The sequence below is a fragment of the Castanea sativa genome, chromosome 10 (genome assembly GCF_040712315.1).
Source record: "Castanea sativa cultivar Marrone di Chiusa Pesio chromosome 10, ASM4071231v1".
Lineage (NCBI taxonomy): Eukaryota > Viridiplantae > Streptophyta > Magnoliopsida > Fagales > Fagaceae > Castanea > Castanea sativa.
The window spans coordinates 34,104,669-34,115,133 of record NC_134022.1 but is presented as its reverse complement, the minus strand read 5'-3'; the positions used below and the strand labels follow the sequence as shown (position 1 = coordinate 34,115,133).

At 37.2% G+C, this 10,465-nt stretch overlaps 2 protein-coding genes across 2 annotated transcripts; both read right to left on the bottom strand.

Moving 5' to 3' along the window:
• Positions 1-2,787: 2,787 nt before the first annotated feature.
• Positions 2,788-3,999, bottom strand: LOC142613057 (protein PHOSPHATE-INDUCED 1-like). The gene has a single exon (XM_075785241.1). The coding sequence runs from the start codon at positions 3,902-3,904 to the stop codon at positions 2,948-2,950; it is 957 nt and encodes a 318-aa protein (XP_075641356.1). The 5' UTR covers positions 3,905-3,999; the 3' UTR covers positions 2,788-2,947.
• Positions 4,000-8,362: 4,363 nt separating this feature from the next.
• LOC142612606 (protein PHOSPHATE-INDUCED 1-like) lies at positions 8,363-9,571 on the bottom strand. The gene has a single exon (XM_075784710.1). The coding sequence runs from the start codon at positions 9,444-9,446 to the stop codon at positions 8,490-8,492; it is 957 nt and encodes a 318-aa protein (XP_075640825.1). The 5' UTR covers positions 9,447-9,571; the 3' UTR covers positions 8,363-8,489.
• Between the last annotated feature and the right edge of the window lie 894 nt (positions 9,572-10,465).

Here is a 10,465-nt window from a genome sequence, read left to right as displayed (position 1 = left end):
TTGGATGGTATATCAATAAGGACTATCAAGTTTAGGCAAAGGATATAAGGGAATTTTTACCTTTTCTTGTTTACTTGTATAGCACATTTACTTGTATCGCATACTCTGCCTCCTATATAAAGACACTTATGTATATTCTATTATTTGAAAAGTACAATACACTTATTTAGTATTTTTAACATGGTATCAGAGCCAATGCTCTGACCTTTTCTTAGCAGTCTTGTCTTCATTGGTGTTACTCCATTCTCAACATTGCTTCCGCCATCACAGCAGTTGCAGCAGCCTTTTGCCGTAAAACCTCCGACGTCTTCCAACCGTTGTCCTTAGGTTCCGGATCTGCAACCGCCATCATTGAGAAGTCCTGCACCATACAGACCACTGCACTTACCGTTTTCGCCATGCATCTTGCTCCGATAAGTATTTTGCAAGTACCACAACGATCGTCTCACCCCAATCTACTTAATTGTGGAAGTCTCGCAATCATCGGAGCTTGCACGCACCCTTACGCGCCGCCCAAAGAAGTTGTGCCTCAGTCATGCACCAGCCTCTATCACACGCCTCACGCACCAACAACTTCGCCACGTCAGCCCTAACTGACGTCAGCGTCCTGTCACTGTTGACCGTTGACTTGGTAGATTTGACCGTTGACTATTGACTTTGACTAGGGTTGACTGTTGACTTTTTGCCAGAGTTGTCATTTTGCAGTCCAGATGCTCATTACCTAGTTTTTCACGTAGATTTCATTTTTACAGTCCATTTTTGCATATTTTGCTTCTAAATGAAGAATAAGGACAAATCTTCTTCTGGTTGCAATAATCGTTGCCAACAATCCAACAAACGTTTTTGCTATTTCTGCAAACGTTTTGGCCACAATATTGAGACTTACTATTATCGCAACAAATCAGCTGTTTCAATTTCTGTAGCTAACACTGAGAGTGTCCAACCAATGGCTCCTATCTCTACACAGTCCAAGTCTTCTAGACGCAATTTCACCATTTCCACAGATGACCTCAAAAACATCATTGCTAATGTCATTCGTATGGTTGGTAATGCATCTTATTCCTCTTCTCTCTCAGTTTTATCTGGTATGTCTCCTTCCTCTTGGCTTATAGATTTTGTTTGTTGCAATCACATGACACCTCACTCATCCTTATTTTCTGAACTTAAACCTGCACCACACCCTCTTAATATTCGCACAGCAAATGGTTCCACAGTGTCTGGTCATAGTATAGGTTCTGTTTCAACCTCTAACCTCTCGGTTCCTAGGGTCTTTAATGTTCCTAACCTTTCTTACAATTTATTTTTTGCGGGACGATTAGCTGAGTTGGGTTATCGCATTATCTTTGATTATTCTTGGTGTATTGTGCAGGATCCAAGGATGGGACAGGAGCTTGGGACCGGTCCCAGAGTTGGGCATATGTTTCCCGTGGACAACCTTCGTCTTCTACTTGTTGCTCCTGTTTCTGTTGTTGCAGCTACTGCAGTTTCTTCTATTCATTCCCTTGCACTTTGTCATGCTCGATTTGGTTACGCATCTTCCTTTTGGGTTCAATAATTGGCTTCTAGAGGTTTGTTAGGTTTAATGTCTACTGAAAATTTTAATTGTGTTTCATGTCAGTTAGAAAAACAACCAGCTTTGCCTTTCAATACCAGTGAATCAATATCCACTAATATCTTTGACCTTATTCATTCTGATGTTTGGGAGTCTTCCTTTGTCTCTAGTATTGATGGATCTCGATATTTTGTTGTCCTTGTAGATGATTACTCTCGCTATAGCTGAATTTTTCATATGAAACACCGTTCTGAATTATTGTAAGTATATTGTAATTTTGCAAAAATGGTTGAAACTCAGTTTTCCAAACGCATCAAAATTTTTCGATCTGATAATGCTTTTGAATACACTCAATATGCTTTCCAAGTTATTTTGCATTTCTATGACACTGTTCATCAACTAACTTGTCCAGGTATCTTTCAACAAAACGGTAAAGCCGAACGAAAATTTCATCATATTCTTGACACTGTTTGTGCTCTCATTCTTTCTGCCAAAGTTCTTGCTCCTTTTTTAGGCGAAGCTGCACTTCATACTATTAATCGCATTCCCAGTCCTGTCATCCAAAATCAAACTCCATATGAGCGTCTTTTTGGGTTATCTCCAGATTATCATCACCTTCGCTCATTTAGGTTTGCCTGTTTCGTTCTTCTTCAGCCACATAAACATAACAAACTTGAGTCTCGGTCAAGGGTTTGTTGTTTTCTTGGCTATGGCGAAACTCAAAATGGGTATGGGTGTTATGATCCTCTTTATTATGACAACTAGAGCGCCATTCATATTGCTCACAATGATGTCTTCCATGAATGGACTAAACACATCAAGATCGATTGTCATTTTATCCGTTATCATCTTGTCCATGGTGCTCTCAAGCTGATCTCAGTCACCTCTAAAGATCAACTTGCAAATATCTTCACCAAGTCACATTCTAAGGGACGCGTTCGTACTTTGGTTGACAACTTCAAGTTGGTCTCACATCTACCTTGAGTTTGAGGAGGGTTATTAACATGTATTAGGGTATGTGGGCTTTTGGCCTAGTTTGTTTACTTGGATAGCACACTTACTTGTACTATACACTCTGCCTCCTATATAAAGGCACTTATGTATATTTTATTATTTGGAAAATATAATACACCTATTCAATATTTCTAACAATATAAAAAATAGTAAATACCAACAATAATTTAAAAAAAAAAAAAATTTGAAGAAGAGGAAGAAGAACCACAAGTCTCAGCATATGATATAAAAGATATAGGCTAGGCTATAGCATTTTCATTATTTAACCACAATACAAAAAATAAATGAATCAAAGAATTAATCTCACTCTTGAGTCTACTGTCTAATATATTGCAGTAACACACTATACATTAACTTGTGGGTACATACTATGTTCATTCCTCAGACTAGAGTTGAACATGTTTGGGTTGATGGGTCAATGAGTGCAGGAAGTAAGTACTTCCTTCCATTTGCACCATTTGCATTATAGCTAGCACCAGTCGCAGGGTCCACCAAAAGGTCCCCAGCATAACCAGGGTAAGCCCCCTTGCCATACACACCAGGACAAGCCGACGCAGCCTCTAATGGTGCGTACTTTGGTCCTTGGAAGTAGCCATTTCCAAATGGGTTGGTAGTTGTACCAGCTAAGAGACTAGCCAGGTTGATGACCATACCATCCAGACCCACATCGTTGTTGGGTGCAACCAGGGGTGGGCTCTGGGGTCCATAGATGGGCTGGTGGAATGGCCAAGCGCATTGGCCTGGGCATTGAGTCTCCGAATTGCCAACCCAAATGTAAGCAAACTTGTAGCTTTTGCCTTGAACAGATGCATCCTTTAGAGATCCATGGGTTCCACACTTGCTCATACAAAAGCCTTCAACTGCCACATCATCTGATGTCAAAACAACGTTGATAGCATTTTTCTGGGCACCCTTTGATGCCAGCTCTTCTATTTGCTGATTTGAGAGTGATTTGCCTAAGGAGTAAGTCTCATCAATGATCTGTGTACCTACTGAGAGACCAAGAGTGGAGGGCTTTTTAGAGTTGACTAGGTGGTAGTATTTATCTGTGGTTTTCCACCAGGTGGCAACAGATGGTTGAGCTTTTGTGGGTGTGGAAGTAGAAAGGGAGGCAATGAAATCTGAGATAATAGCTCTTTGAGAGGGCTTGAATTTGCCATACCAGATGAGATTAATGGAGATTTTTCCAGTGAGAAGAGGACCATTGTGGTATTGGAAGAGTAATGGTTGTTGGGTTTCAGATGAATCAGCAAGTCTCCTTGCTGCCAAGTTGAAATGGAAGAAAGAGAATACTAGAACTAGCTGTAGTAATAGATGTGTGGAAACTAAAGAAGCCATTATGAATTTTTGAGCTGTTTTAGTAAGTAGTAAAGATTAGAAGTTGAGAACTAATTGAGAAAGTAAAAGAAGCTGAGAATACAATGTCGAGCTTGGATTGTAGGGATGAAGAATTGTGAGTAGATATATATAGTAACCAAAAAGTGTGGGTGAGAAACTATACGGTAGGTGACTCAAGGGATTTGAATAGTGGCAGTGAGATGCCAGCGTGATAATTGATTATCCGCGTTGGTTTTTGTGCGCGTCCTCTGTTTTTCAGCCTCGCTTTTAAATTTCAGCCGAATCCACTTTCAAGTCAATATCATAAACAGGTGGTAGCCAGCCATGGGACCGAATGGAAAGCACAAAATTTAGTACTTCTGGCCTATACTTATATGAGGAAGGAATGAACTGAACGTCCTACGAATCGGGTCATGTTAATCTACATATAGGATATAGTCTAATAATACTTTACCCTCTCTTTTTTATATTCATTTTTTTTGCATTCATTTTTTTCTTTTTTCCACTTTTTAAAATGTGAATATTTTTCTCTTTTTTTTTTTTTTGGGTGAAAAACATTTTTCTCTTCAATTATAGATATTTATGTAATATAATGATGTAAAAAAGTGTACGATGATATTTTCCCCATATAATATATTTAACTTTTTTTCTTTTTCCTTTAAGAAATTGTATCTTAAACTTTGGGATTTCAAAAGGCAACAAATTAAATGCTCAGCTCATATTAAATCTTAATTACAATTATTGCAATTCCAAATATATACGCTTCACTGCATCCTAGGGGTGAGATTATTAGTTTAGTGGTGAATTTGTTTATAGGTCATGTCTTCGACTTAATTATCAAATAATGTTTCCATTCACAGGCACACAAAGGCTTTAATTTTGCAATTGCTGATCTAGATCATCTTAGTTTTGCATTAAAAGAGAGTTACTATGTAATTTTGTTTAGTTTCCACTGCACGATTTCTTAGTTTTTCGGTTACACCTACAAGAATTGGAACAAACTACGTTGATCGGTTTGGTGTGTACATTTTTGGTTTGTGGATTCAATTGAATTTGGGTTTTCCCACCATTAATGAAATCCATCTCTAAAGTGGATCTTATTTGACTAAATGATTTTTTAATGATGGTAAAGCTGTGTAATACCGGGATATATTACGTAACAAACATAGTGGTAATTGGTGAAAGGAAGATCCGTTCTTGGTTTTAGAGCATTAGAGCTAAAAAATTGTAATTTGACACAATAAAGAACTTTCATCAAAGCTTTCTCTAAAAAAATTTAATTTTGTAGACCACTAAATTTTTTTTTCTATGATGGTTCATTAAAATAATGTAATGTGTTTTTGGATGTGCTTTTTTATTGTCATTTATTATTAGTTTTCCATTGCATAAATTTGCAAACCATATGAGATGGTTCTCTCCAGATGTTAAAGGCTTGTTTGGTATATGATTCCAAATAACCGTTTTTAGTGTTCGAACACTGAAAATTGTAGTTCTAAAAAAAAAGGTGTTTGGTAAGGGTGTTTTTTTAGGAGTGTTTGACTTACGTTGCTCATTTTAGGGTGTTTAAATACTGAATTTAGAAAACTCATCTTCTCCGTTTTCAGTTTTCAAACAACATTGCTCAATGACATTTTTGTAAATATGTTGAAAATTATGAGGCCCACTTGATTAGACAACACATAAAGCTTCCTTCTTCAATTCTAACCATGGGGACTTGTCAGCTTTTTTAAGAAAAAAAATACACTAACATACACACACACACACACACACATACTGTGGGGAGTGGAGTAGTCTCTAATCAGGCCAAGAGGTTATTGGGCCACGAAAAAATAGTTGGGCTTGACCAATGTGATAAGGGGAAAGCTCCAAGGGTGATAATCCCTAAAAGAGCTAAAAGCTGGATGGTCCTAGATGTTGAGGACAAGGTTGAGTACCACGGTTAGCCCATTCCCGCGAAAAAGGGAAAACATTAGCTTATCCGAGGCATGGAGCGTGGATAATCAATGCATGACCTCTGGAAGACACTAATAACCACGGGAAACTCTTGGAAGGCGTAAGAAGAAAGAAGATTTTTGCCTCCGCATTAATGAGGGGGTTCTTGCCTAACCTCTGCCACATTAATTATGCATAAGATAGCCTGAATAGTACACGTAACCCTTGGGTGGTCAGCATTCTAAGATAAGAAGGTGAAGAAACTGATAAAGTAAGGGAGAAATATCCGAGAAACTCTGGATAGTAACAGATTAGCTGTAATGATAAAAACAATGATTGAAGCTATTAAAGGCCCGGGGGCGGGGGGGACAGAGGCAAAAGGTAAGGGATCCAGAAAAAGAAAATGAAAAATCTATGCAAAAACAACAAGAAAGAGAAAGAGAGAAACACTAAGTGTAACACTACGGAAATACACCCTAGAATTTGTGATTAATTTCAGTGTCCTTACATATACCAAACACACAATTATATTTTTTTCACAAACTGAAAAATGATATTTGAAACACAACACCAAACACATTTTTTGCTTTATGAATACTGTAAACACGTATTTTCATCACACTTTTTAAACCAGAATGTTCAAATTATTTTAAATAAAGATAATAGAAATCTCCAACCAAACAAGCCCTAATGGTCTTACTATGACACTTTAAAATAAATAAATATATATATATTATTAATTTGTATATAGATAGTTAGAAGTGGGGGAGTTGAACCTTCAATATTTTCATTGGAAGCTCAGGATGTGTCAATTGACCTACAAGGTTTTTGGTAGTTGGCTACAAAAGAATAATTCAATCATCTAAGAGCAATTATTGGAGTCCTAAATAAATTGGTTTAAGGCCTTGTGATAGTGATAGAGAGTAATGCTGTTTCCTTTATTCATTGAATTTGTTAAAATTTGTAGTATTTAAGTGTTAGATTCTTTTAATTATTTCCATATACCCAACTGTTTCTTAAAAAAAAAAAAAGAATTAAAACGTAGAAAATCAATTCAAGTTTTTACATATGTCCATTGCTAGGATCACTCGTACTTGGGAGCAATTGTTGCGCACCATTATGGTGCCATATTAATGGTGGATGCAGAATTTGAGAAATTTAGCTGAACCTCCTCCAATCACGCTCTTTGATCCACATTGTGGGATATGGCAGAGATTATAGGGGTAACAGCCAAAGTGCTATATGAACATATGATACTCCACATGTGAAGGTATGAGAAATTTCTAAAAACACTTAATGCAACATATACTACCACTATTAGCGTTAACTTAAGCATCAAAGTATTTTTGCCTATCACCAAGTTGGTGTCTCTCCAAACTCTCTCTGGTTTTGTTATAGCAATTCTTCCCAAACTTGTGTAGACGCGTGACCACTAATTTATTGCATCATCAATTCAGTGAGTATCCAATGAGCATTAAATATATATTATGTGATACAGGATATCCATGACTCATTTTACTACTAGATGGACTTCATTTTTTGTAACAGCTAAGGAATCATTCCCATCTAGAAATCTTGGACCTTATTGTCGCCTAAGGATTACCATATGGAGTAGATTCCCCCCATATGGAGACGTAATTATTCAGTTACTTATTGATCTTGTATATAAATAGAAGAACAGTAATCAGAATTAATTAAGCAAGCATTTTTTCACAGAAATCTTTCTAGAATTTTCTCTGTTCTCTGTTCTCTCTCTCTCCTCTCACTATTCTTCTCCGCGTTTTCAATCTGCTTGTTTCACAATTGTTCTTGCTTGAAAGCTTTACATAGCTTTTCTTCAATAGCATCCCCGTTAGTTGATAACTCCCTCTCATGGGCTTATTCAAACTAAAAATGGATGGTTCTGTATGTGGCAATCCTATAGTATAGCTAATGCTGGTGGGCTTAATAGGGCTAGCAAGTAGCAAGGGCTCTTGGATTGGGAGTTTTTCTAGAAGTACTGGCCACAACCACTCTATGGCTGCTAAACTCTGGGGTATTCGTAATGGTTTGGACTTGGTTCGAAATCTTAACATTAGATAGCTCTACCTCTACATCTAGATTAATGCAAAAGTAGTGGTCCCTTCTCACCTCCCAAGGTTATTCTTCATCCGATTCACGTCACCTATGTAGTACTTTGATCATCAGATCTTTCCTCTAGTTTTTTAAGGAGACTCACATCCACCTCACCTGCTTCAAAAAAAATCAATACACGGACCTTTCGGCTAAAGAAGGATCTTCTATTAGTGCAAGTTTTATTTTGTATTCACATCCTCCTTTTTATATTTTGTACCAGTTATATGATGATGTTTGGGGTGTTTCCTACCGTAGACTATAAATTAAATTTCCTTTTCACCAAAAAAACAAATAAATAGACAAGAAAAGAAAAGAGCAGAGGACCACAAAGTTTAAGCATAGGATACAAAGGGCAATTTTCTTTTATACGGTAAGAAAAAGGAAGAAGAAGAAGAACCGCAAGTTTGAGAATACGATATAAAAAGCTATAGAATTTTCATTAATTAACCATAATACAATAAATAAATGAATCAAAGAATTAATCTCATTCTCGAGTCTACTGTCTAATATACTGCACTATACATTACATGCTCATTCCTTATACAAGAGTTGAACATGTTTGGGAAGATGGGTCAAACAGTGCTGGGACCAAGTATTTCCTTCCATTAGCACCATTTGCATTATAGCTAGCACCAGTCGCAGGGTCCACCAAAAGGTCCCCAGCATAACCAGGGTAAGCCCCCTTGCCATACACACCAGGACAAGCAGACGCAGCCTCTAATGGTGCGTCCTTTGGTCCTTGGAAGTAGCCATTTCCAAATGGGTTTGTAGTTGTACCAGCCAAGAGGCTAGCCAGGTTGATGACCATACCGTCCAAACCCACATCGTTGTTGGGTGCAACTAGGGGTGAGCTCTGGGGTCCATAGATGGGCTGGTGGAATGGCCACGCGCATTGGCCTGGGCATTGAGTCTCCGAATTGCCAACCCAAATGTAAGCAAACTTGTAGCTTTTGCCTTGAACAGATGCTGCCTTCAGAGATCCATGGGTTCCACACTTGCTCATACAAAAGCCTTCAACTGCCACATCATCTGATGTCAAAACCACGTTGATTGCATTTGCCTGGGCACCCTTTGATGCCAACTGTTTTATTTGCTGATTTGAGAGTGATTTGCCTAAGGAGTAAGTCTCATCAATGATCTGGGTACCCATTGAGAGTACAAGAGTGGAGGGCTTCTTTGAGTTGCTGAGTTGGTAGTATTTATCAGTGGTTTTCCACCAGGTTGCGACAGAGGGTTGAGCTTTTGTGGGTGTGGAAGTAGAAAGGGAGGCAATGAAATCTGAGATAATAGCTCTTTGTGAGGGCTTGAATTTGCCATACCAGATGAGATTAATGGAGATTTTTCCGGTGAGAAGAGGACCATTGTGGTATTGGAAGAGTAATGGTTGTTGGGTTTCAGCTGAATCAGCAAGTCTCCTTGCTGCCAAGTTGAAATGAAAGAGAGGGAATACTAGAACTAGTTGTAGTAATAGATGCGTGGAAACTAAAGAAGCCATGATGAATTTTTGAGCTGTTTAGTAAGTAGTAAAGATTAGAAGTTGAGAACTAATTGAGAAAGTAAAAGAAGCTGAGAATACAATGCGGAGCTGGGATTGTGGAGATGAAGAAATGTGAGTAGACATATATATATACGGGTGCCCAAAAAGTGTGGGTGAGAAACTACACGGAAGGGGTTTAAAGGATTGAGTAGTGGAAGTGAGATGCCAGAGTGATAACGCGTTGTTTTTTTAATCAATTTGTGCGCAACCTCTTTTTAGCTTCGCTTGAAACTTTCTGCCGACTCCACTTTCTAGTCAATAACATAACAGTCTCTAAAAAAAAAAAAAAAAAAAAAAATTTAAAAAAGTCAATAACATAACAGGTGTAGGCCAACTAAGGGAATAGGACAAATTTAGACCGTGAAATAAGGATGGGAGAGCACACAAAATTTATTGCTTCTCGCCTCGGCTTATGCGAGGAAGCAGAAGGAATGGATTTAACGTCCTAATATTGTGCATGTTATTTTAGATATATTATCTATGGCCGACTTTTTCCTTCGTTTCTAACTGGAATCCACTTTTTTTTTTTTTTTTAATCTTTAATTTATAAGTGGTTTCAAAAGTAATTAATTAAACAATGAGATTTCAAACATTTATTAAATTAAATCCTCAACTAATAAAGTTTCTTTAGGTAAAATATGAAATATGTGATATATATCAAAGGAGTTTCAGTAATACTGGACATCCTTAACATATCTCAAAAATCATGGATTTTGTTGTCACCTAATTAGTGGAGGAGTCAAGAATTTATCTTTGGGGAGACCATGTATAATTTTTTTTTTTGGTATGCGTGAAATCTAAAATAGTAATGTGAAATACAATTTAATAATCATTTACAAATCAAGTAAATATTGATGTAGTAGTATTAAATATAATAAACAACTACTAAATACATGTTAATATAGTAGTGTATTTTAATCAAGTACATTTACTATGTACTATGGTATATAATATATCAATTATTATAATAACAGATA